We start from the raw sequence: 25648 nt of genomic DNA on the forward strand, positions 1-25648 counted from the left end.
CAATCCATATCTCCATTTTTTACTTCAAAATGAAGTAATTCTATTATGGAGTTGGATTTTACTTCAACCTTACTCTATTTTGGATTATAAAATAGAGCTCTCCAAATTGTAGTGTAAAATGAAAATAGAGCTTTTCAAATAAAATAAAAAAAATAAAGATCTTTATTTTGGAGATGAAATGGAGATGGGTTGGGGATGGTCTAAGATAAAAGAATACAGAATTTTGAAGGACAACTGCCTAAGCTAATTAGGTTTTGTGATGTTCAATTGACCGATTATGGTGGAAATATGGTAAGTTTTATGGCACAAGCATAGTGCGGAGATTGCGTTTGAAAGGTGAAATAGTATAGTGAAGAGATTTCGGGGAAGGTCGAGTCGAGTAGGTTCGTTCAATCATGTCTCATGCTTTCAGCTTGTTTTTCTCATTTGTAAACCACTACTTGGCATTTCGAACTTTCTTACTTAGCTTTATGTTGAGTTAACGACTACTAAAATGCACTTGAAAACACTATTTTGGTTGACAATTTTGGTTTTACTAGATTTTTTAAAAAATATATAAAGAAATCACGCCATCTTTTATGTGAAATTTTGTAAGAATATTTACATTTATTTATGAATTTCGTCATACTCCCTCTCTAAATGATAATTTAACATTATGCACACAACAACGACCCAATGTAAAAAAGTAAAACATCTATTATACCTTATCTTAAATTTTATCAAACAAATAAAAAGATCTTTTTTTTGTAAGATTTAACTAAAAACAGTTTCATATTTTTATAAAATGTAAAAATTTAAACAAAATATCTATATTAGTAAAAGAGAAGTACAAAATGAATTCGGGTCGGATCAAAATTGGGAAATTACCCGAAATCAATCAAATTGGTTTCGGGTCAAAAATATTCATTTCATTTATAATAGGTTATCGGGTTAGGATTTGAAAATGTATTTAAACTTTGCAATATTTATTTAAATTATACTCCTATGAAAAACTAAACAAACATTTCAAAAAACAAACCATATTAATTACGGGAATAATGGTTTTCCTATTATTTAGGAAACCCATATATATACAATATTTTTAGTAAAATCATATTTCTTATTTAGAAAATAGCATATTTCTTATATGACTAAAGTTATTAATAACTAAGTAAGAACAAAAAACGTCAATTTAACTACGAAATAATTCAATAAAAATCTTTAATTTTAGATAAGAGAATATTTTTTTAAATAAATTTTAAAAAGTTACAAAAATAATATTAAGTTTGTTATATAATCTCTGTAATTCTAATAAAGTACATAAAAATAATAATGTAATTTATCTACACAATCAAATAGAAAATAATTTAATTATATGATGACTTTAATTTTATAACGCATTACAAAGCCTAATGGATTATCGTTTAAACAAACTTACCATAATTAAAACGTTTAAATATATTTTAAAATTTTGATTTGAAACGACCGTTCTTTTTTTTTTAAATAATAAATAATAAATAATAATATATATAAACAAACTACAACTAGTGGTCCCATATTCACTAGCCACCTAACCACAATCACAATCAACAGCGGAATAACAATACCAATAACAATATCCAATAATATCCAATAACATTCCAATATCATAGCATAAGCAATATCCAAATACCAAACAACAAGAAACATGAAACCGGCAACCTAGCAATGTTTCTAATGACTCAACTCTAGCAACCTAGCAATGCCAGATAACATCCAATCGAGTCCTTAGAACATCCTCCTCTTCATTGCCTTTGATTCCACGATCACACTTTGCCTTTACCTGCACACCACAAACAACAATTGAGATGCGTAAGTATTATCACAAATACTTAGTGAGGCAATCCTCCCATCTACTGGGCTATACACACAAGCAACAATGATTCCAAAGCTCCAAAACAAGCAACAAACAAACACACAAACCAGGAAATCAAACATCGTCTCGCTGGAAGGGAGGTGTCGACCGACACCAGCCTAGTGTCGACCGACACTGGCTCAATGGTGTCGACCGACACTACCCCACAGTGTCGATCGATGCCTGACTTGCTGGTGTCGACCGACACCAAGTGGTGTCGATCGACACTCCCTCTGCAACTGCGATCCGCGCGAAGTCGAGAGTCGAATCTCGCTCCCAATCTCCTCCAAATCGTCCAATACTCAAAACGCAAGCCTTATACCTCCATAGGAACCTGTGTCAACCAATTCCCAACAAGAAAACACACAAACAAGCAACAACAAGCAAGAACAAGGGAATCAAAGGCTTAGATTAGTCATGGTCATGCACTCACCTCTTTGAAGGAAGATTTAGACCAAAAGAAACGAATCCAACACTCCCAGCAACCTTCCAACATGTTCCTAGCCTTGGATCTTCAATCCCACAGCAAGATCTCACCAAAAACGCCTTGAAATCTCACAAACTCTCTCAAGAACCTTAGGAACTGTTTTTCTCCTTTCTTTTTCTCTCAAACGGCGCAAGACAACCAAAAACACGACCCTAGGTCGTTTTCTTTCTTTTAAACCTCGGTCCAATGGTTTCATTAAACCAAACTGAACGAAATCAATCAAAAATCCAATTTTTGGTTCGCGGATGTTACAATTCTCCCCCACCAATCTAGATTCGTCCTCGAATCTCGAACAACCATCAGCCAAGGACTCCTGTGCAGCCGTCTCCACGGCCCGCACTCCTCCGACCGATCTACAGAAGGTCACCTCTAGGCGATAGACTCATGCTCCAGGTGTCATTTGCTCTCGACTTTTGGACTTTCCTTTACTCATAGGCCTAAACCTTGAGTTTTTATTGGCTCCTCATCAGACCTAAGTCTGCATGCCAAATGTTGGCTCCTCATCGGGCCTAAACCCGCATGCCATAATATATAAGGAAAATCCAACTCGTCTCTCGGGTTGCCACCCTACAGCGCGCCCCCGGATCGTCATCCGAAGTCGATATACCAACCATATTCCCAAGTCACAAAGTCTCTGAATATGGCAGTACTAGGAGAACCTAAGTCCTCCAAGAGTCGTGAGCAAACGATTCTGAACACGTCTGAGTCCTATCCCTATCCAGGTTTCCTTCCCGTGGCTCGCGTAAAACATCTCAATGTCCTACCAACCACATATCCCCTCACTGGAATACCGCATGACCGCACAAGGATCATATACCTGCCACAAGGGCCACCACTAAGGCCAAACAAAATGTCCTAAAGAGGACCGCCACCAAGGCAAAACAAAATGTCCTAAAGAGAACCGCCACCAAGGCCAAACAAATGTCCTAAAGAGGACCGCCACCAAGGCCAAACAAATGTCCTAAAGAGGACCGTCACAAAGACACTCTGGCTAAAAAGCCCGTCACAAAGACCATCTGTCCCGAAGGACCATCACAAAGACCATCTGTTCCGAAGGACCGTCACAAAGACACTTTGGCTAAAAAGCCCGCCACAAAGGCCAAACAAATGTCCTAAAAAGGACCGCCACCAAGGCCAAACAAATGTCCTAAAGAGGACCGTCACAAAGACACTCTGGCTAAAAAGCCCGTCACAAAGACCACACAATGTCTAAAAAGACCGCCACACACGGGCACACTGACTCAAAAGTCCGCCACTAAGGCCACATACAAGCCCCTCCAAGGCTCTCTACCGCTTAAATGGACAAATTCTAACTCCCGTAAAACTTTCCATGTTTAGCACTTTCCTCTTTTGGAAACTTTCCACTCTTGGAAACTTCTATTTCAGGAAACTTTCCTCCAAAACCCCGCCTCATGGAAACTTTGTACCCCAAACACCACCTCATCTTGTTACTGAGTCGCACAACCAACCACCCCAAGCGACCGAGTAACAAGAGAGATGGGCTGGAATACTCCATTCCCGCTCCAGCCACAGATTATAGAAGGGACCAGGCTACACAAGCTCAAGTCGCGGCTTGCTTCTCATACCACTTCTTGAACCTTGCCTTCATCTTTGCCTCAGGCTCCCAAGTCTGCTCCTCAACACCATCACAGTCCCACAGGACTCTCATCAAAGGAATCTTCTTCTTCCGAAGTTCCTTGACCCTCCTCTCGAGAACCCTCACTGGTCTCGCCTCCAATGTCATGTTAGGCTGAAGATCCTCAGGAAAACCTTATGGAATGCACGCATGACCTCAGGTAACTCCAATCTATATGCCACAGGTCCAACCCGCTCAATCACTCTGAATGGACCCATATACCTTGGACTCAACTTAGTCTCTGACAATGACCTGTTCGGACCATGCAACATGGCCATCTTGAGCTACACTCTGTCTCCCACCTGAAACTCAAGATATCTCCTCCTCCTATGAGCATAACTCCTCTGTCTATCCTGAGCCTCCTTCATGTTCAGCTTGAGAACCCGAATCTTCTCTGAGGTCTCCTGAACAAAACTAGCACCAAACATGCTCCTCTCCCCCACCTGAGTCCAGCATAATGGTGTACGACATGATCTCTCATACAAAGCCTCATAAGGAGCCATCTTAATACTCGCCTGATAGCTGTTGTTGTAAGCAAACTCTACCAGGTTCAGGTGATCTGCCCAATGGCCACCCCAATCCAACACACACATTCTCAGCAAATCCTCCAGCGTTTGGATCGTCCTCTCAGACTGTCCATCTGTCTGGGGATGATAAGTTGTACTCATATGCACCTTAGTGCCCATCTCTGCCTGAAATGACTTCCAGAACACCGAAGTGAACTTAGAATCTCTATCAGACACAATGCTCGCTGGCACCCCATGCAATCTGACTATCTCTCTCACATACTTCTTAGCCAAGACCGCTGCTCCATCAGTCTTCTTAATGGCCAGAAAATGTGCTGACTTATTCAACCGTTCTACAATGACCCAAATAGCATCAAAGGTCCGTGACACTGGCAATCCTACCACAAAGTCCATAGTGATCATATCCCACTTCCACTCAGGAATGGGTAGACTCTTCAGTAACCCGCTAGGAACCTGATGCTCAGCCTTCACTAGCTGACACACATCACACCTCGAAACCCAACTAGCCACGTCCTTCTTCATCCCGACCCAATGATAGTACATCTTCAGGTCACGGTACATCTTAGTCGCTCCTGGATGGATGGACAACTTGCTCGCATGAGCCTCTCTCAGAATCTCCTGCCTCAACTCCTCATCCTTGGGCACACAAACTCGACCGTGCACCAAGATAGTACCATTATCTGAGATCTGATACTCTGAATCCACATCCTTAGAGGCATTCACCAGCCCCAAATCCTTCTCCTGAGCCAACCGCACTCTACTCAGAAGATCTGTTCTATCTACTGCTTCCAAACCCAACGGTTCCTATGAAACAGCACATATATGCTCAAAGCACTGATCTCCCCTACCAGAGACTCCATCTCATGCTCCTGAGCCGAAGCTACCCTCTTCCGACTCAGAGCATCTGCAACCGTGTTAGCCTTACCAGGATGATAGGTTATCTCCAAATCATAATCCGCCACAAGCTCCATCCACCGCCTCTGTCTCAAATTCAGCTCAGGCTGAGTGAATATATACTTTAGGCTCTTATGATCTGTAAACACCTGTACCTTTGCACCATAAAGATAAAATCTCCAAATCTTCAAGGCAAAAACTACAGCACCCATCTCCAAATCATGAGTAGGATAGTTGCCTTCATGCACCCACAACTGCCGCGAAGCATAGGCAATCACTTTCCCATGCTGCATCAGAACACACCCCAAACCAACTCTAGATGCATCTGTATAAACCACATAGGGTTCTCCCTGCTCAGGCAAAGCCAACACTGGCGCAGTAGTCAACATCTCCTTCAGGCTTGCAAAGCCTTCCTCACACTCTTCTGACCAGACAAAAGGAACATCCTTCCCTGTCAACTTGGTCATAGGACGTGCTCTGCTTACAAACCCCTGCACAAATCTCCTGTAGTAACCTGCCAATCCAAGGAAACTTCTGATCTCTGTGGCATTCTGCGGTCTAGGCCAATCTCTGATAGCCTGAATCTTCTCTGGATCCACAGAAACGCCCTCTGCAGAAACAATGTGACCCAGAAAGCCCATCTCACGCTGCCAAAAACTGCACTTGCTCAACTTAGCAAACAACTTCTGCTCCTGCAGCTTCTCCATAACTACCCTCAAATGCACTACATGCTCCTCAGGACTCTTAGAATAAACCAGGATATCGTTGATGAAAATGATGATAGACACATCCAGAAACTCCTGAAACACGCTGTTCATCAATCTCATAAACGCTGCTGGCGCGTTAGTGATATGATCGTGGCAAGCAAGGAGCCAGAGGCTGCAGAGCAACCGGAGGTGGTGGGAAGGATCACTCGTTCAAGAGCTAAGGAGATGGCCAAGGAAGCTCATTCACTCATAGTTGATGGGTCATTCAACCTACCAAGGATCCAAGTCTTCAACATATCCACCCTGAAGACTTCACCCGGTAATGAGGACTAGGTAATTTAGGTGTGAAGTGTGTACTCTTTTTCCCATAGCTGAGTTTTGTCCCAATGGGTTTTCTCAGCATGGTTTTTAATGAGGCAAATGGATCACTACGTCGAGTTACCTAGAAATCATTACCAAAGGGGGAATAATGTACTTCTGTACTAGTTCAGCCGACTTTTGTACTACTACAGGTCGCCTAGACGTTTTGTTGTTTTTTCTTATTTCCTTAAAACGTCTTGTTGTTTTGGTTTTGCACTTCTTGTTGTTTAGAGTATCGAGCCCTAGGGTGTTTAAAACCCAAAGCTACGCCTCTTTTGTTCTTCAGCGAAGAATGATGTTGTAACATGAATTGTTGATCTTTCTTCCTCAATTTGATTTCTTGAATGCGTTCTTGAATTCTGGGTTTCTAAACACTTGTGATACAGAAACTCTACACTTGATTTCGTTCCATACAACCCCCTAAAACAATCTACCTCCATAAAATCATTGTTCTATCATCCGATCATCACCATATCTATCTACATTATCGCTCACGCATCAACTTCTCCATTGCATTGTCACTTCCGCATCATCACCATCGAATCTCATCTTCAGTCATCAATCTTCAGCCTTCATCAGAGTCCATTCCTAGGGAGATCGTATTATGTGGTATCAGAGCCAACTCTGTGCCAAGGCTAAGCGAATTTTGAACCCTAATCTCTTGTGTTTTTGCTTAATTTCGTTTGCTTAGTTTTTAGGGTTTGAATTTTGTCGAGTTTCGTTTGTGTCTAGAACGTTTAGGGTTTAGTTTTTTGTTGATTCGTTTGAGTTAGGAGTTAGTTTTGAGTTGTTTAGAAATTAGACTGCAATTAGGGTTTAATTGTTTCGAGTCTGTTCGTTATAGGGTTGGGTGTCGATCGATTCTCTTGTGGTGTCGCTCGATACTAGGTCTGCAGTCGTGTTTTCTTGTTTAAAATTCAGAGTCTTAGAGTTTGTTTTCGTGTCTCTCATTCAAAGAACAAGTTACTGCGAGTTTCTTCTTTGATTTGCAGGTACAATGGAGCTATCTCCAGAAGCTATGGAAGCTTTGAATCAAGCCATGTCTAAGCAAATAGCAGAAGCAAACAAGTTAATGTCTACTCAGTTTCAGCAACAGATGGAGCAGCTCAGTAACAAGTTTGAGAAACAGTTCAAAGACATAGCTCAAGCATCTAGTGCTTCAGAACAGAGTTCTACAGAACTGCCTAGTCCTAATGAGGCCCTTCGTTTAGCTAAAGGAAAGGCTCACGTAGGAACCTCTTCCAAGCATACACGGAATAGAACAGCTAAGTCACCTACTGGGGGAAGAGAGACTTGTTTCAATCAGAGGAGAAGCACTCAGGGTACAGAGAGAGAGCAACGCAGAACCGGCAGGGAACATATACGCCCACGACGAGCTGAACAAGTAGCTGGGCATCGAATCTACATTGAGTCAGATAGAGAGTATTCTGAAGAAGAAGAAGTTTCAGATCATAGTCAAGAGACAATGAGGAGAAACCGAAACAGAGATCATGGCAGGGATTATGATCCTTTGAGGCAACAGCTGAAGCACCTTAAAATTCAGTATCCTTCTTTCCATGGAACCAATGATCCAGAAACTTATCTAGACTGGGAAAGGAAGATGGAGTCCAACTTTCAGGTTCAAGGTACTTTTGAGTTGAACAAGGTGAAGATAGCCATATCCGAATTCAATGGCTATGCTTTGTTGTGGTGGGAGCAGTTGGGGCTTACTAGACATCGACAGAGAGAGCCTGCTATCACTACATGGGAACAGTTAGTCACGCAGATGAGGAAGAAGTTTGTGCCTACACATTATCAGAGGGAGATTCTTAACAAGCTTAGGCGTCTCATTCAAGGCACTAAGTCTGTTAGAGACTACTATCAGGAGCTGGAAACACTTATGATCAGGGCTGATCTAAGGGAAAGTGAAGACATGGTTATGTCGAGGTTTCTTGGGGGTTTAAACAGAGAGATTCAAGACAAGGTAGAGTTGCAGGACTATGAGGATGTGCAAGAAATGGTACATAAGGCAGAGCTGATTGAATCACAGATCAAGAGAAAGGGAGTAAGGTCTACATTCACGCCTAACATGTCCAAGCCGAGGGAGTTCAGCAAACCCGCCTTCACCAAGGACAGCAAACCCGTGTCAGCCACAGTCAAAGAGGAGGTTAAAATCGACTTCAAGCCCAAGAGTAGTACCTCTACAAGTCATATTAGGTGTTTCAAATGCCAAGGAATGGGACATTATTCCAGAGACTGTCCAAACAAGAAGATGTTTCTTCTTCAAGAAGGAGGAGAGATTGTGCCAGTGGACAGTTCAGAGAGTGAATCAGAGCCTGAACTAGATGAAGAAGGAGAATCCGCAGTCATGGGAGAGATGTTAGTAGCACGCAGAGCTTTAAGTGTTCAGATGCATCCAGATGATAGAGGTCAGCGTGAGAACCTATTTCACACCAGGTGTAAGGTTCAAGACAAGGTCTGCACTTTGATTGTCGATGGTGGTAGCTGTACTAATGCAGCTAGTGAAGAGATGGTACAGAAGCTTAATCTCAAGACTACTTCACATCCAAGACCTTATCAGCTACAGTGGTTGAACAACAAAGGTGCTTTGACAGTCACGCAGCAAGTGATGGTGAAACTAGCGATTGGGAAGTATGAGGATGAGCTGCTTTGTGATGTCATTCCAATGAAGTCAAGTCATATCCTTTTGGGAAGACCATGGCAGTTCGACAGAAGAGTGTTTCAAGATGGCTACACCAACAAGCAGTCATTTGAGTTCAAAGGACGCAAGGTCACTCTTCTACCACTTACACCCAGCGAAATTTACAAGGACCAGCTTCACATGAACCGCAAGGACACAGAGAAAGTGTCTCACAGCCTGTACATCAATCACAGCGAGTTCAACAAGCTATTTGAGCCAGAGATGACCACATTCAAGTTTGGGTATAAAGAGACACTCACCAGCACTAAGCCAGCAGAAGAGCTTCCACGCGAGATCATAGAGGTTATATGGCGTACAAGGATGAGTTTCCAGAAGAGATATCTCCAGGTTTGCAGCCACTACGTGCGATAAAGCATCAGATCGAATTGGTACCAGGTTCAGCTCTATCGAACAGACCAGCTTACAGCACCAATCCAGTAGAACCTAAAGAGCTTCAGAAGCAAGAAGAAGAGCTGATGAGCAAGGGACACATTAAAGAGAACCTCAGTCCAAGTGTAGGTAAGGATAATGTAGTCACAGATGCATTATCCAGGAGGTACACTCTCATTTCTATTTTATCTTCTAAGCTAGTAGGACTTTATGAGACTGACCTCGATTTTGCTGAGAGCTATGGCAAATGCCATAAGTTTGCTTTTGAAAACTACTATAGGCAGGATGGGTATCTGTTCTTAAATGATAGATTGTGCATACCAAGAGGATCCATGAGAGAGATGCTGATCAGAGAAGCTCACGGAGGTGGACTAGCTGGACATTTTGGAGTGTCAAAGACTCTGCTTGAACTGCAAGATCACTTCTATTGGCCTCAAATGCAGAAAGACGTTGAGAAGGTTTGTTCTAGGTGCCATATCTGCAAAATGGCGAAGGGTAAGGTACAGCCTCACGGCTTGTACACTCCTCTACCGAATCCTTCTCGACCTTGGACTCAAATTTCAATGCATTTTGTTCTTTGCTTACCTCGAACCAGAAATGGTAGAGATTCTATTTTTGTTGTGGTTGACAGGTTTAGCAAGTTGGCTCACTTCATTGCAAGTCACAAGACGGATGATGCTGTTATTGTAGCTAACTTGTTTTTCAGGGAAGTCATAAGGAGGATCAATGACAACGCATATCAGACTGATCTTCAAGGTAAGTATACCATATCATCAACAGTCAATATTTCTGACTTGCTCTCTTATTATGCAGATTCCGATTTGAGGACAAATCCTTTTGAAGAGGGGGAGGATGATATGATCGTGGCAAGCAAGGAGCCAGAGGCTGCAGAGCAACCGGAGGTGGTGGGAAGGATCACTCGTTCAAGAGCTAAGGAGATGGCCAAAGAAGCTCATTCACTCATAGTTGACGGGTCATTCAACCTACCAAGGATCCAAGTCTTCAACATATCCACCCTGAAGACTTCACCCGGTAATGAGGACTAGGTAATTTAGGTGTGAAGTTTGTACTCTTTTTCCCATAGCTGAGTTTTGTCCCAATGGGTTTTCTCAGCATGGTTTTTAATGAGGCAAATGGATCACTACGTCGAGTTACCTAGAAATCATTACCAAAGGGGGAATAATGTACTTCTGTACTAGTTCAGCCGATCGTACTTCTGTACTAGTTCAGCCGATCGTACTTCTGTACTAGTTCAGCCGACTTCTGTACTACTACAGGTCGCCTAGACGTTTTGTTATTTTTTCTTATTTCCTTAAAACATCTTGTTGTTTTGGTTTTGCACTTCTTGTTGTTTAGAGTGTCGAGCCCTAGGGTGTTTAAAACCCAAAGCTACACCTCTTTTGTTCTTCAGCGAAGAATGATGTTGTAACATGAATTGTTGATCTTTCTTCCTCAATTTGATTTCTTGAATGCGTTCTTGAATTCTGGGTTTCTAAACACTTGTGATACAGAAACTCTACACTTAGTCAATCCAAAAAGCATCACCACAAACTCATAGTGCCCATACCTCGTCCTGAAAGCAGTCTTCCTCACATCTGCCTCATCTATCGGTATCTGATGATAACCCGATGCCAGATCTACCTTGGAGAACCAAGTAGCACCCCTCAACTGATCCAACAACTCATCGATCCTAGGAAGAGGGTACTTGTTCTTCACAGTGACCTGGTTCAAGCCCCGATAATCAATGCACAACCTGAAACTCCCATCCTTCTTCTTCACAAACAACACCGGCGCTCCCCACGGTGATACACTAGGACGGATGAATCCCTTACTCAATAAATCCTCTAGCTGCTTCTTCAGCTCTGCCATCTCTGCTGGAGCCATCCTGTAAGGAGCCTTGGATAACGGCATCGTCCCTGGTTCTAGTTCAATGGTAAAAGGATCCGACGAGATGGTGGTAATCCCTGCAAAGACTGAAACACATTCTCAAACTCCTCCACTACCGGGATACCGCTCACCGTAGACTTCCCCACTGACTCTAGCATAGATATAGTAAACAAATAAGCCTCACGGCCCTTCTCGATCATCTTCCCAGCCTGAATAGCTGAGATCACGAGACTCCCCGAAGTCGGTCTAATACCCTGAAAAACCAACTTCCCTCCTGATCGCACAAACTCCACTCTACCCCGATGGCAATCCAAATACACCCTATGCCGATGCAACCAATCCATCCCGAGAATAACATCATACAACTCCACTGGACTGATAAGCAAATCTGCTGGCCACGACTCTCCTGCGATCTGAATATCAATTCCTCTGGCTCGTCCAATCACTCTCGGAACTCGCCTCCCGCAACTCTGACAACTCCTGCACGCTCTCCAGGATCCCCGCTGATCCCCGCTGATCCCCGCACACTTTGCACACTCTAGAGTAATGAAGCTATGAGAAGCTCCAGAATCAAACATAACATGGGACTTAAACCCGCCCACCAACAAGGTCCCTACACAAACCTCGTTGAGAACCTAACACTTTATCACAGGAACATAAAATCTGACCCTACTAAATTCACAAAGATTAAGTACCAGAAATTATACCTGTGATCGCTCTGACACTGGTTCCACCAGTCTCTACTGTCGTGTAACCACGTGGCGTCTGCTCAATCCGTGCCACCTGCTGACCTCCAGGCTGCACCTGTTGCAGCGCTGCCACTACTGCCGGCTGCAAATTGGGACAAAAAGGCCTGATGTGCCCTGTCTCCCTACAATGATAACATACCCGAGGTCCTGTCGTCGGAACACTCCTCTTGGGACAACTAGCAACCCTATGATCCTTGCTCCCACAACCGAAGCAACCCGCACCACTCGGCTTCTGTGTAGCCTCCCACTTCCTCTTGGTTCCCTGAGCATGCTTACTGCCCCTGCTAGAACCACCCTGCTGCTGAGCCTTACTAGGCGGAACTGCTGGAGCTACCGCCACTGATTGTGCCCGGATATCCTCCTCAATCTCTGCTGCAATCTCAACTAGCTCTTCACGCGTAGCATAACTCCGCCCTCTACAGTGAACCCTCAAGTCATCACGTAGAGCCCTCAAAAACCTCCTCATCTGAGCCTCCTCAGACTCCATAGCCCGACCCCCATAACATAGAAGTCGACTGAACTCCAAATCCAACTCCCGCACTGACCGCGTCCTCTGAGATATCTGAAGGAACTGCACCTCCAACCGGTCCAATGCCTCCCTAGGGAAATACTTGCGGTTGAACTCCAAGACGAAGTCAGCCCAAGTCATCTCCCGCTGCACTCTCCTAGCAGCCACTGATCTCCACCACAACTCAGCATCACCACCCAAATAGTAGACCCCTATGTCTACCCAAAACTCCTCAGGACATCTCAGAGTATGGAAGTTACGTTCCACACTCGTCCTCCAAGCATCCACAGCAGCAGGATCTGTACCACCCAAAAACCTCTCAGTGAACAGACCCTTCATCTCCTTGAGCATAGCCAAATAACGTCCATGCTCTCCCACATCCGTAACCACTGGCTGCCGCTCCTCCGCCACCACTGGTGGTACTACTTGAGCCTGAGCCGGTACCACTGGTGGTAACCGCTCTAACACCTGTGCTAGCATAGCCGCAAAGTCAGTACCAGGGACTCCACCCGCTGGGACTCCCACACCTGGAACCCTAGCATCACCGGCCACTGGAGCATCAACACCGCCCCCTCCTGCCACACTCACGGAATCCCCCGGAACACCCTACGACTCGCCAACACCCTCAGCTGTCACACTCTGGTCCTTGGTCTCACTAACCACTGGGACTCTGCCCCTACCACGACCACGTCCGCGTCCACGACCACGTCCGCGCCCACGACCTCGACCAGCCACAACCTCATCTCTAACCATCTGCACTACCATGAACAGAAGGCTAAGCAAACAATTTCTATTATAACACATGAAACATAAACTCACCGTGGAATCACACAATCGGCTCGAAGAGGATGTTCTAGGACTCCATGCCACACACAATTGACTAACTCACATAATCAATCAAGCATGCAAATCCCAAACATCTACAACAGAAACCTAGTGAACCCAAACCTAGAACCGTAAGGGCTCTGATACCAAAATGAAACGACCGACCTTTTTTTTTTAATAATAAATAATAAATAATAATATATATAATAAACTACAACTAGTGGTGCCATATCCACTAGCCACCTAACCATAATCACAATCAACAGCGGAATAACAATACCAATAACAATATCCAATAACATTCCAATATCATAGCATAAGCAATATCCAAATACCAAACAACAAGAAACATGAAACCGGCAACCTAGCAATGTTTCTAATGACTCAACTCTAGCAACCTAGCAATGCCAGACAACATCCAATCGAGTCCCTAGAACATCCTCATCTTCATTGCCTTTGATTCCACGATCACACTTTGCCTTTACCTGCACACCACAAACAACAATTGAGATGCGTAAGTATTATCACAAATACTTAGTGAGGCAATCCTCCCATCTACTGGGCTATACACACAAGCAACAATGATTTCAAAGCTCCAAAATAAGCAACAAACAAACACACTAACCAGGAAATCAAACATCGTCTCGCTGGAAGGGAGGTGTCGACCGACACCAGCCTAGTGTTGACCAACACTGGCTCAATGGTGTCGACCGACACTACCCCACAGTGTCGATCGATGCCTGAGTTGCTGGTGTCGACCGATACCAAGTGGTGTCGATCGACACTCCCTCTGCAACTGCGATCTGCGCGAAGTTAAGAGTCGAATCTCGCTCCCAATCTCCTCCAAATCGTCCAATACTCAAAACCCAAGCCTTATACCTCCATAGGAACCTGTGTCAACCAATTCCCAGCAAGAAAACACACAAACAAGCAACAACAAGCAAGAACAAGGGAATCAAAGGCTTAGATTAGCCATGGTCATGCACTCACCTCTTTGAAGGAAGATTTAGACCAAAAGAAACGAATCCAACACTCCCAGCAACCTTCCAACACGTTCCTAGCCTTGGATCTTCAATCCCACAGCAAGATCTCACCAAAAACGCCTTGAAATCTCACAAACTCTCTCAAGAACCTTAGGAACTGTTTTTCTCCTTTCTTTTTCTCTCGAACGGCGCAAGACAACCAAAAACACGACCCTAGGTTGTTTTCTTTCTTTTAAACCTCGGTCCAATGGTTTCCTTAAACCAAACCGAACCAAATCGATCAAAAATCCAATCTGGTCAAACCGGAAATAAGTGGTGTCGACGGACACCACCTTGGTGTCCATCGACACCCATCCCCAAAAACCAATTTTTGGTTCGCGGATGTTACATGATTTAAGGAAAATATCTAGGAAGATCAATTTAAATTTAGCATTCCCCAAATTTAGTACCTAACATACAAATATAAATATATTCAAATCCCAAAAATCTTTAATGTTAATTATTCGGATTATGAAAAAAATAACTAAACCCTAATTAAAAACTGTTTAGAGATTATAAGGAAAATGAAATAAATCAATCACCCTAATAATTAGCACTTGACATAAAAACTTGACTCACATAACCCCTCAAAAATTAAAAGAATAATTTGATTTTGATATTTTTGGGAACAATAGTGTAATTTGATTTCAAATCTACAAACTAACCAAAACTAAAATTAAATTTTCGGCTACACGTAATAGTTTACAAAATCATCATACATAATATATGATTTAATGTAATTGATTATACTAAAGTTTATATGTCGTTATGTCCGCAAATATTCTTCTGTGCTGTAGCGCGGGTGATATCCTAGTTTGACTAGTAAAACATCTTCTTACCATCATTAAAAAAGAAAAAAAATCAATTATAATTAGAAAAAACCAATTCAATTATAGATATTATAATCAATTTAATATATTAAAAAATAATAAAAATTAATTTAATATTTTGTAATTGTGTAAAAAAGAGTAAAATAAAAATATTTAGAAAATATGTATTTTGAAAAGAGATAGTGCATTCTTAAGAAATTGTTGTAAATATAGTTTCCTTGGAGGGATTATTAATATTAAAAAAAACTGTTGACCAAATTAGAATTTAGAAGAAAAAAAAATTGAGAAAGAAAATAAGGGAATCTCTCTACGCAGCTTCTCGAGTCTTCCAAAATTCATTCAACTGTCCACTCTTTATCTATAAAAAGATCATCCACTTCCATTTTTCTTCATATCATCATCTCCTCACAGTCTCACACGATCTAACTAATTCCAAATCCCACTCTCTTCTTCTCTGCAGGTAAAAAAGAAATCTTCTTTAAATCTCTGATTTTGTCTTCAATTTTAGAGAATTGTAATCTTTATTAATGCTGCTTATTATATATAGATCCTATTCAACTTGGCATGTTCAATTGATCGTTTCGTTGTTCAATTTGGTGAATTATGTTACCAGGGATCTTTGTTTCCTCTGTGTCTGTTCATCGACAATGGCACATATCCTTTTTCTTGATCTCTTTCATTTATTAAGATTCGTTTTACCTTTTTTTTAATTACTTAGGTTTCTTTATTTTATTTTCTGTGATATTATATACTTTTTGTTTGGCTTTAATTGAAGCAAACGTGGAAACCAGAGAGAACGTGATCGTGAAAGAGCTCAAGCAAGAGGTAATCATAAGCCTAAACAACCTAAGAACGATGGATTGACTCCTGAACAACGTCGTGAAAGGTAACTTATAGAAGAAGGAGAACACATTGATTAGGTTGTGGAATCTTGAGCTAAACCGGAACTGGTTCTGATTTGAAAACTTGATGTTTAGATTCAATTATATTTGTGAGTGTGAGGTGGGGATTGATGTTAGTTTAATTTCATTTCTGATGTTTGTGTTGGCTAATTGAATGCATAAAAACCACAACATAAGCTGTGTGACATAATAAATTATGTGGGAGCTGTTTGAAGTTGTTGATGGTGTTTTTTTTTTTGTTCTTCCAAATATTTAAGATGATCGCTAATTAGATTTTGTTTTGTACCGTTGATTAGTGATGTAAAGTTGGTAATGTTGTTAGATAGATTGGATGATTGTTGGTTATTTTTTATTTATTTTTTTTCTTGTGGCGTAGAGACGCAAGAGCATTGCAAGAGAAGGCAGCTAGAAAGGCAGGACAATCAATGGGAGGAGGGAAACATGACCATGCCCTTCGCGTTGGTGGTAAAATTAAGAAATAAGACGATGATCATGCAGTAGTAGTAGTAGGGCTTTATGCGATTTTGTAATTGTATGTTATTTATTGGTTGGTCATCTGAATTAATTATATATCGCGGATGGGGCAGGTTTTCAAGAGTTGTGTTCAAGTGTGATTCTGGTCTTCGTTTATGAACTTTTTGCTATACGTCTTATTCCAATGGAACGTGTATGTGTTGATGTTTCGTTCTTTTGTTTTCGAGTTCTCGGTATTAATATGTTTTGGGTTGTTCTCAATTCTTGGTTTCTACTTCCTATGGTGCAAGTTGTGCATATCCTGGTATAGTGATGTGTTTTTGTTCCACTTTCTTGTATTTATTTTTCTTCTTCAATAGAGCCAAAGCTATTTGGAAATGCAAAAAATAGAATGGCCATGATATTTTTCTTCTTCAATGTTGAGATTAATTAGTTTACATACTTAGTTATATATAAATAATCATACATCACAATATCCCTTAATTTGTTGTCATTTTTATATTTATTTATGAATATATATAAATCTATATTTATTTAGAATTAAGTTTCTTTTAATGAGTAGATAATTTAGGGGTAATATATTCTTTTTATAATCAATTAGAATAACTATTGAAAACTTATTATTTATATTATTATGGTAATAATACTAACATAAAAAGAATATTTCGTTTTTATGTGATTTCGTTAATAAGTTATATGTTTTACATTTTTATTAACTTTATATTAGTTGATATGTTTTAATAGCCTTTTTAAAATTTATTTATATTGATTTTATGAAATAAATATAATTTTGACTTGTATATTTGTAAGTATATTTTAGTGAAATTTTCCGTTCAAATAGTATGTAATTATTTAATTAGTTTTAATATCATATTTAAATTTGTATGAAAAATGATTACACATCTAATTATTATTCAGTTAATTGTTTTATTTGAAAATATAATAGTATGGTAATGTAATTAAGTAAAAAAATTTAAGTCTATTTCGCTAAAAAGTGCACAACACTCTCTGGCAGTGACACATCACTAAAAAAAAAGTTTTGTATAGTTACGGAAATATTTGTCAGTAGTATAACATGATTTTTGTAGCAAAAAAAAAGTTATTATAGATTTGTGACAAAAAAAGTTAGTAACTATTTGTTCGTAGCAAAAATTCTCCCTCATAGCTAATTGTCGCAAAGTGCTACAGTTTAGATATTAATTAAAATGTAGCAAATTGTTATTAATTGATACCTTTTCGTTGTAGCTATTTGTTACACAATGTGTCTGACATATGCGTAACAATTATCTTCAAGAAACCACAAAATGGTCGTCGCTAATTTCTGACAGTTAGCTACACAGTTAGTTGTCATGAACTTGTTATAAATTGGTGAGATAAGTCTAATTTAGTGTGTATTGTGTTGTAGCTAATTGTTATAAAAAAGTGACAAAGAAAAATATAAACAAAAATCTATATAATTTTTAAATAAAAAAACTTATCTTTCAATGTATACAACTACTCTTCTCTAATCTCTTCAGCTCTCTCTTTTAGGTTCTTGCTCAACGATCACTTCATCATCTTTGCTGGAGTTGTGGTAATTGATCACAACGATGCAGAGCTTTAGTTGTGGTAATTGATTGATCACAATGGGGAGACAGATTCTCCACCATACCAAACAAAATGAATACCAAACTCACCTGCAGTATAGGATTAGGACCCATCAAAACAAAAAAGGTTTAGAGAAAAGAAGACCCATCAAAACAAAAAAAAAAAAAAAAAACTTTAAGACAACCATAAGAAGCTATACCATAAGACACAGTCAATCTACTTAAAACTAAGGTTATGCAAGTGTTTTTAGTTTCCAGTCACTCACCAATCTCCTCTACAGTGTGGAAATCACATAGTCCAACCAACATATCTTCTCCACCAGCAACGAATTTGTTGCCAGATTTGGGCTCAAGCGATGCAGATTGGATATTGCAGGGCATGTCGTAACTCTTCACTAGTCCAAAACTGGATGTTACCAAAAGACAAAAGATATAATAAACAATGTATTCCAAAGAGTGAGTGATATGCATGAATTTTGAGATACCAAGTAAAATAACCCAAGAGAATTCGCTTCAGGACATACAAGTTAAAGAAATAGTAGTGAAAAACAGGACAGTATGTGATCAATAAGCTTCAGGACAGAGAGTAAGATATCAAACACAGTCTTTAAGACACAATAACCGGAGTTACCTTTGTAATGGGAGAACCTAGCTAGCAATGAGCTCTATTGGATGTGTCTTCACCTAATCCAGAAACCATTGAAGCTTCTTGTCCCTGATACCAAACAATGAATTCATGTGCCAAGTAGCTACATTGAGATGGATGAACTTGAAAAAAATTGAAGCAAACAGGAAAAGTTAAATCGTAACCAACCTGTGTTGAACCATTATAACATATAAAAACTAGAACACGATGCTTAAATATTGAGAAAATATAACCATACCTGAGGATTGACATTGACATGCTTACCCACAACATCACCATATACGCGTTGTTCATTTTTGTAGTTGTTGAGAGAGCAAAACAAGATTCCATCATAATCTTATTCCTGTTTTTATGTAAGAAAAATGAGATTAAGAGTATAAGATCAATCATAACCAAGGGTGTGATGCAAATTCTGAGATAAGATCAAATCATATACCCAATCATAATAACATTGACAAAGACGGAGTGAGAGAGAGAGAGAAAGAGATAAAATTGAGAAAGAGAGAAGGATGATAACATAACATGATCGGAGGAGCATCATCTACCATCAAGAACCCTAATTTCAAAATTCGAAAACCCTAATTTCTAAACTGTTACTAAACAAAAATTCATACAAATAGAAACATGAAATTACCATGATGGTAGATTTGTTAATACAAATACAAATTAATTTTTTCATTATTTATTAATTTTTATTATAATCTGCTACGTCTTGTCCTGTGTGGTCATGTGCTACAACAATTTGTGTCTCTAAATTTGTAGCAAATTTGCTTCAATTTATCTATGTTACTATTTGTAATTTTATAGCTACGTTTAGTAACTAATTAGCTACAACATCTATTATCTAAATTTTTGTCATTAATTTGTAACTATTTGTAATTAATATTTGTTATTATTTTTTTGTAGCAAAAAAACTTAGCTATATATGATCACAATTTAATAGTGCATCAGTTTTTTTTAAAGTGTGTTTCTCTATTAATATACTGGGGATTTCTTAGAGAGAACTTACCACTCTTAACTATGTAAAAACCATGAAACAAAATTCAAGATGGTGCCATCCAAATAAAAAAAAATGATCAAACGAAGATTGGACAACCAATAAGAATGTTTACTACACGAAATTTATAATCACATATTTTATGATTTAACACAAAGTGAAAAAAAATACAAGATATCAATCATATGTGTCTCGATTTAGAAATACCCTAACAAACTCTCTTATAATCTATATTATTAAAGATGGCTAACTCTTTCCATATGAGTGACATGTTAGCAGTGGAGAAAGTGCTACATGTCAACCCAAATTAAAAGCACCAAAATTTAAAACAATCATATTTAAAATTAAAGAGGAATTTAAAACATCTTCCATATCTTTTATTCTTTTTCATATCACAAACAAAATCAATATTTATTTTGAAAGATGATTAACTTTCTCCATTTGAGTAACACGTCAGCAGTGGAGAGAGTGCCACATGTCTATTCTCATTAAAAACAAACATAATATGAAACACTTTTCATGTCTTTTATTAATTTTCTATATCACAAACAATTTCAACATTTATATAAGAAATTTAGAGAGGTTTAGAACATGTTCCAAGAAAATAGATGCATGACCAAAAGACAAAAGGGTATTAAGAGTGAAAAAAGAGCCACTTCTTCTTTTTGGCGTAAAGCACGAATGTATGTATAGGCATATGGTTTAGATGTTACAATTTTGTCAATATTTTGAAGAGTTGCAACAGTGATAGAGATATTGGTTAATATTGTAGAGAAATTCATGAAAGTTTGTCCCTAAAAAGATAACTTTTTATATATAAAAAAGATTGGGTTTTGTTCACTATTAAATGGAAGATAGTTGAATAAATTCATAACTGTTGGTTTAGAAAAATACAGAGACAAAGAGAAAGATAGTTGAATAAATTCATGACTGTTGGTTTTCATATTCTAATATTTAGAAGTTGTCAAAAAAAATGAATAAAATTCTTATTAAAAACCAAACTCTACAGTTATATTCAAATTTAGAGAGGTTTAGAACATGTTCCAAGAAAATAGATGCATCACCAAAAGACAAAAGGGTATTAAGAGTGAAAAAAAAGCCACTTCTTCTTCTTGACGTAAAGCATGAATGTATGTATAGGCATATGGTTTAGGCGTTACAATTTTGTCAATAGTTTGAAAATTTGCAACAGTGATAGAGATATTGGTTAATATTGTAGAGAAATTCATGAAAGTTTGTCCCTAAAAAGATAACTTTTTATATATAAAAAAGATTGGGTTTTGTTCACTATTAAATGAAAGATAGTTGAATAAATTCATAACTGTTGGTTTAGAAAAATACAGAGACAAAGAGGAAGATAGTTGAATAAATTTATGACTGTTGGTTTTCATATTCTAATATTTAGAAGTTGTCAAAAAAAAATGAATGAAATTTTTATTAAAAACCAAATTCTAGAGTTTATTCAACCAAAAAACTATTTCTTACAGAATATGCATCCTTAGATCAAGTTTTTATTTAAAATATATATTTTTGAAGTTTTATACAAGAATTTTAGAATGTTTCAATCTCTCAAAACAAAATTGTTCATGCATGTATCTAATAATTCAATTACAAAATGAGAAACCGTATGTGAAGTATCAAAACAATCAAGTCAAATTATATTTTTCAAGATTTCCACAAAAAAGAAAAAGATAAACTCTACATAAAATAATTAGTAGCAAAATTGTTTTAAAACAATAAGCCACAAGCCCGCGCTGCGGTTCTCATCTAGTGTTCTATAATAGTAAGAAATATAGAACCTATGTAAAAAGTATACAATTAAGAATTTACAAGTGTAACAAAATATTACAGCAAACTACGATTCCTACAATGTGTGACAGAGAAATCATAGACTCAATGTGTCACATGCCCTATAGAGAGGATGATAAAACTATATGGTAGTTTCTTGATTTTGAATTCAATCACATAAATGTATTATATATATAAAAAAAAAACACGATAGAGAAATCAAGCTAGACTAATTGCCCTTTCTAAAGGGATACGCCAGTGATTAAATAAAGTTTTAACCTCCAATAACTTATAAAAAATTACGAGTCCTACAGCAGAAACAAAGAGCATAGACTCATTATGCCATATACCCAAGGTGAATATGATAAAGTTGTATGCTAATTTCTCGATTATGAAATCAATCACAAAAATATGTTATCAACGAAAAAATATATGACAGAGAAATCTGCAAGGAGTCTGACATACGTTCAGAATAAAATATCTACATGAGACTCCAAAATGCATCTACTTCATAAAAGAAGATCTCTTATGATACATACATAAACCAAAATTAAAACAGAGATATTAAGTATTTTATACACACAATGTAATGTTCCAATAATAAAAGAAAATTTAGTTCTTTAATCAGTACTGTACAATGCAGAATTTCAGAATTCCAAGAGTCAAGGAGGAAAAGTGTTGATGGTATCATCCAAAGAATATTCAAAAAAAAAAAACTATCCGACAATCAACCAATATGCAGGAACTATGATCACCAGACAAATCTTATAACCACAAAGCAAAAAGAAAATATAGAAAACATTGGTTATTGACAAAACCAACAATCAAAACTCATACAAAACGACAAGAGGTACAAGATATATATATAGACTATAGTTGTGTCGTCTTTAGAAACTTAACAGAACATAGACTCTTATACAATGTTCTATAATTGTAACTCAATGTGCTACTTTGCCGCGGATGACGAACAGAAAATTCGACTTTGAACATAAATGTGTACTAGAGTAGTAAAGAACTTTCAAGTTGAAACAAAATATTGAACATAGAATACAATTAGTCAACCTTAAGAGCAGAAAAGATCATAGCACTTCTTCCACATCCCTACAATAAGGATGGTAAAAGTTACTAAATTCTTTTCTGATTTTGACATCAATCATAGAAAAATATTATTAAAACAGAAAAGATGGTAGACAAATCAAGAATGATCCCTTTCATATTCTAGTAATTCAATAGACTCCAAGCTCCATCAAATCAATAAGAATAAGAGTAAACACTAGTACCATAGCAGAGATATTTTCAATCATTTTGTATAGTAAACACTCAAAGCAACATATACAATCTGTAGACTTTCACATTGTGATCATCCGTACATGAAGCAGGATACCAAAATAACAATAAAAAAATGGTTTAGAGTATAGTGCAATACATATACATTCGAGAGTCAAGAAAACTACTACCATCATCTGCAGGAGCCTTAGCTACATTTAAAATATATATTTAAAAGAGACTACAAGATGCATCTATTTCATAAAATGAGAAACCTTGTCACAAAGAAGCACCAACACAAAGATTATTAGTATTTTATACACAATGTAATGTTCCAATACCCATCAGTAAATCTATCTTTTCATTTCTGCATGATGCATAATTCTAAAATGTCATTCACATGAGTAGAATAATTTGAGCATAACGCAAAATGCTATAAAGGTTCAAGGAAACTACAATCATAATATGCATCACATACGTCAAAATAAATATCTACTAAAATGAAAGACCCTATGATACATACAAGCCTCGAAGCAGAGTAAATAAATATTTTAAATGTATTGTTCAGATACCCAGAGCAAAAATCTACCTTTTATCAAAAGTTATGTTAGAAATAAGATTCTATAATCTAACAGATAATAGATCAAGAATAATAATGTTACCAGTGCAACTGCTTAATAGAAATCTATCACAGAAAAGTCTAGAAAAGCATATACTTATCATAATATTTTGCTACAATTAAAGATCACCTTGGCATACTTGAAAAAAATCAAAATATGTCACTACTTCACGCCTGTGTCTCTTCTTTGTGATTTTCAAAATTGTATCAACTAATCAAAAATAAGTTAGAAAGCACATACCTGTTTAAGAAGTCTGCTACACTAGAAACTCTTCAAAGTCTATCAATTTGAACGCCTTCAGAAGCAAATCACTTGAAGAAATAAAAATTGGTTAGTCTCCATATCACGTTAATGCTAGATACTTACCTCTTTCTTCGAAGCTATTGGTTGTATCTGTATAAGGCTCAGTTTTTATTCAAGACTTTTTAAGCCGCAAGTTTATTAGCTTCGGTTCAGTCATTATCTTAACCAGGCCATAGCACTAGTCAAGTACTTTTGTCTTATGCCTCATTTCTCTTATGCCTCCTTTTTAAGATATTTAACAAAGTGTTGGTCGTTTTTACCATCCAACCGAAACTTTAACCTCCATAATCTTTGTCATGAGCTGTTGGTCGTTTTTACAATCCAACAAGTAACCAGTCCATAGTAGTAGTCAAGTACTTTTGTCTTATGCCTCATTTTTGAAGCGATTTCATAAGTTGTTGGTCGTTTTACCATCCAACGAGACTAACCCTCCATAGTCTTTTTCTTGAGCTGTTGGTCGTTTTTACCATCCAACCATGTTGGTCGTTTTAACCATCCAACCATGTTGGTCGTTTTTACCATCCAACAATTAACCCTCCATATAGTACTTTGTCAAGTACCTTTGTCTAATGCTTCCTCCTTTAAGCCATTTAACAAGTAGTTGGTCGTTTTTACTATCCAACCCAATGTCTTGAACTTTTTCTTTGTGTTACGGTTTTTCTAAGCCGGTGGTAGTAAAACTGAGAACTCTTTCTTTCTTTTTCTTTTTTCCCCTTTATTTAGTCTCTGTCTAAAGACTTATTAAGCTGTTGGTCCTTCTAATTCCCATCCAATCTTATCCCATCTCCCAACATGCATGCATTACCAATCCAATATTAAGCCGTTGGTCATTCTCATTCCCATCCAATCTTATTCCATCTCCCAACATGCATGCACTACCAATCCAATATTAATCCGTTGGTCATTCTCATTCTTATCCAATCTTATTCCATCTCCCAACATGCATGCACTACTAATCCAATAGATCCCATACTCACATTCTGTTTGCAGCTTTTTTGTTCGGGACAATGTCCCCAAATAGAATCAGACATAACACTATTAGATTAGTGTCTGCCCATGAATCTTTTTGGGTTTTTGAAAGAAAAACAAAACCATCAAAAAAAAAACAAAGAGTTCCGTAGAACAACAAAAAAAAGCTTTGAAATCTTGTTAAAAGAAGAATTTTGCTTTTTGGATCAAAATTTCTAAGATTAGATGTCATCAATTGCAAAACAAAACCATCAAAAACAAAAACCAAAACGTTTTGTGGAATAATCAAAAAAGGCTTTTGAAATCTTATTGAAAGAAGAATTTTGCTTCTTGAATCAAAATCTCAAAATCAGATTTCACCAGTTGCAAAACAAAATCATCGACGAGAACTGATAAAACATTGTTTCTCTCATTCAATTTCAATCCTCCCTCCAAAACTGAGAAACAAAACCAAAAACCAAAAAAACAAAATAGATGAAATCGGGAGAGAGCGATATACATACCTCGACGACGGGTTTCAAAAGCAGAGACAAGCTTTTTCTTGGAAACCCTAAACAGAAAAGTTTATTCGAACAATTAGAATACTTGGAAACCCAAAAATAATAATAAACAGGAACGATTAGGAGATAATCTAACCATAATCACCACAAAAACCCAGACGATGGTAGAAGATTCACGCCAAATCAAACTTTTCGAAGTACCGTCAAAACCCTAGATCAACA

At 38.1% G+C, this 25648-nt stretch overlaps 2 protein-coding genes and 1 long non-coding RNA gene across 3 annotated transcripts; 2 read left to right on the forward strand and 1 right to left on the reverse strand.

Annotated features, from left to right (window-relative positions):
* The first annotated feature begins 115 nt into the window (after positions 1 to 115).
* On the forward strand, positions 116 to 11036 carry LOC147930875 (uncharacterized). The gene is made up of 2 exons (XM_087477888.1): positions 116 to 291; positions 7477 to 11036. The coding sequence occupies exon 2, from the start codon at positions 7482 to 7484 to the stop codon at positions 9534 to 9536; it is 2055 nt and encodes a 684-aa protein (XP_087334014.1). The 5' UTR covers positions 116 to 291; positions 7477 to 7481; the 3' UTR covers positions 9537 to 11036.
* A 4269-nt stretch (positions 11037 to 15305) lies between these two features.
* LOC104732444 (uncharacterized) lies at positions 15306 to 17012 on the forward strand. Its single transcript, XM_087477072.1, has 5 exons — positions 15306 to 15347; positions 15645 to 15835; positions 15989 to 16029; positions 16156 to 16261; positions 16654 to 17012. The coding sequence occupies exons 1-5, from the start codon at positions 15306 to 15308 to the stop codon at positions 16757 to 16759; spliced, it is 486 nt and encodes a 161-aa protein (XP_087333198.1). The 3' UTR covers positions 16760 to 17012.
* A 1083-nt stretch (positions 17013 to 18095) lies between these two features.
* Positions 18096 to 25419, reverse strand: LOC104732443 (uncharacterized). The gene is made up of 5 exons (XR_758844.2): positions 23895 to 25419; positions 19222 to 19326; positions 18969 to 19052; positions 18604 to 18743; positions 18096 to 18427 (listed from the first exon to the last, which is right to left on the reverse strand). It is a non-coding gene; the product is annotated as an uncharacterized LOC104732443 (long non-coding RNA).
* Positions 25420 to 25648: the final 229 nt, after the last annotated feature.

Source organism: Camelina sativa, chromosome 12 (assembly GCF_030686135.1).
Source record: "Camelina sativa cultivar CO46 ecotype springtype chromosome 12, ASM3068613v1".
Taxonomy (NCBI): domain Eukaryota; kingdom Viridiplantae; phylum Streptophyta; class Magnoliopsida; order Brassicales; family Brassicaceae; genus Camelina; species Camelina sativa.

Excerpts from the sequence above, each read along its gene's own strand:
- LOC147930875 (XM_087477888.1), top strand. The coding sequence starts at position 7,482 with ATGGAGCTATCTCCAGAAGCTATGGAAGCTTTGAATCAAGCCATGTCT.
- LOC104732444 (XM_087477072.1), top strand. The coding sequence starts at position 15,306 with ATGTCGTTATGTCCGCAAATATTCTTCTGTGCTGTAGCGCGG. Across the intron at positions 15,348-15,644 it reads TCTTCTGTGCTGTAGCGCGG|AAGAAAAAAAAATTGAGAAA; the intron begins GTGATATCCTAG and ends ATTAGAATTTAG. Across the intron at positions 16,030-16,155 it reads CTGTTCATCGACAATGGCAC|GTGGAAACCAGAGAGAACGT; the intron begins ATATCCTTTTTC and ends ATTGAAGCAAAC.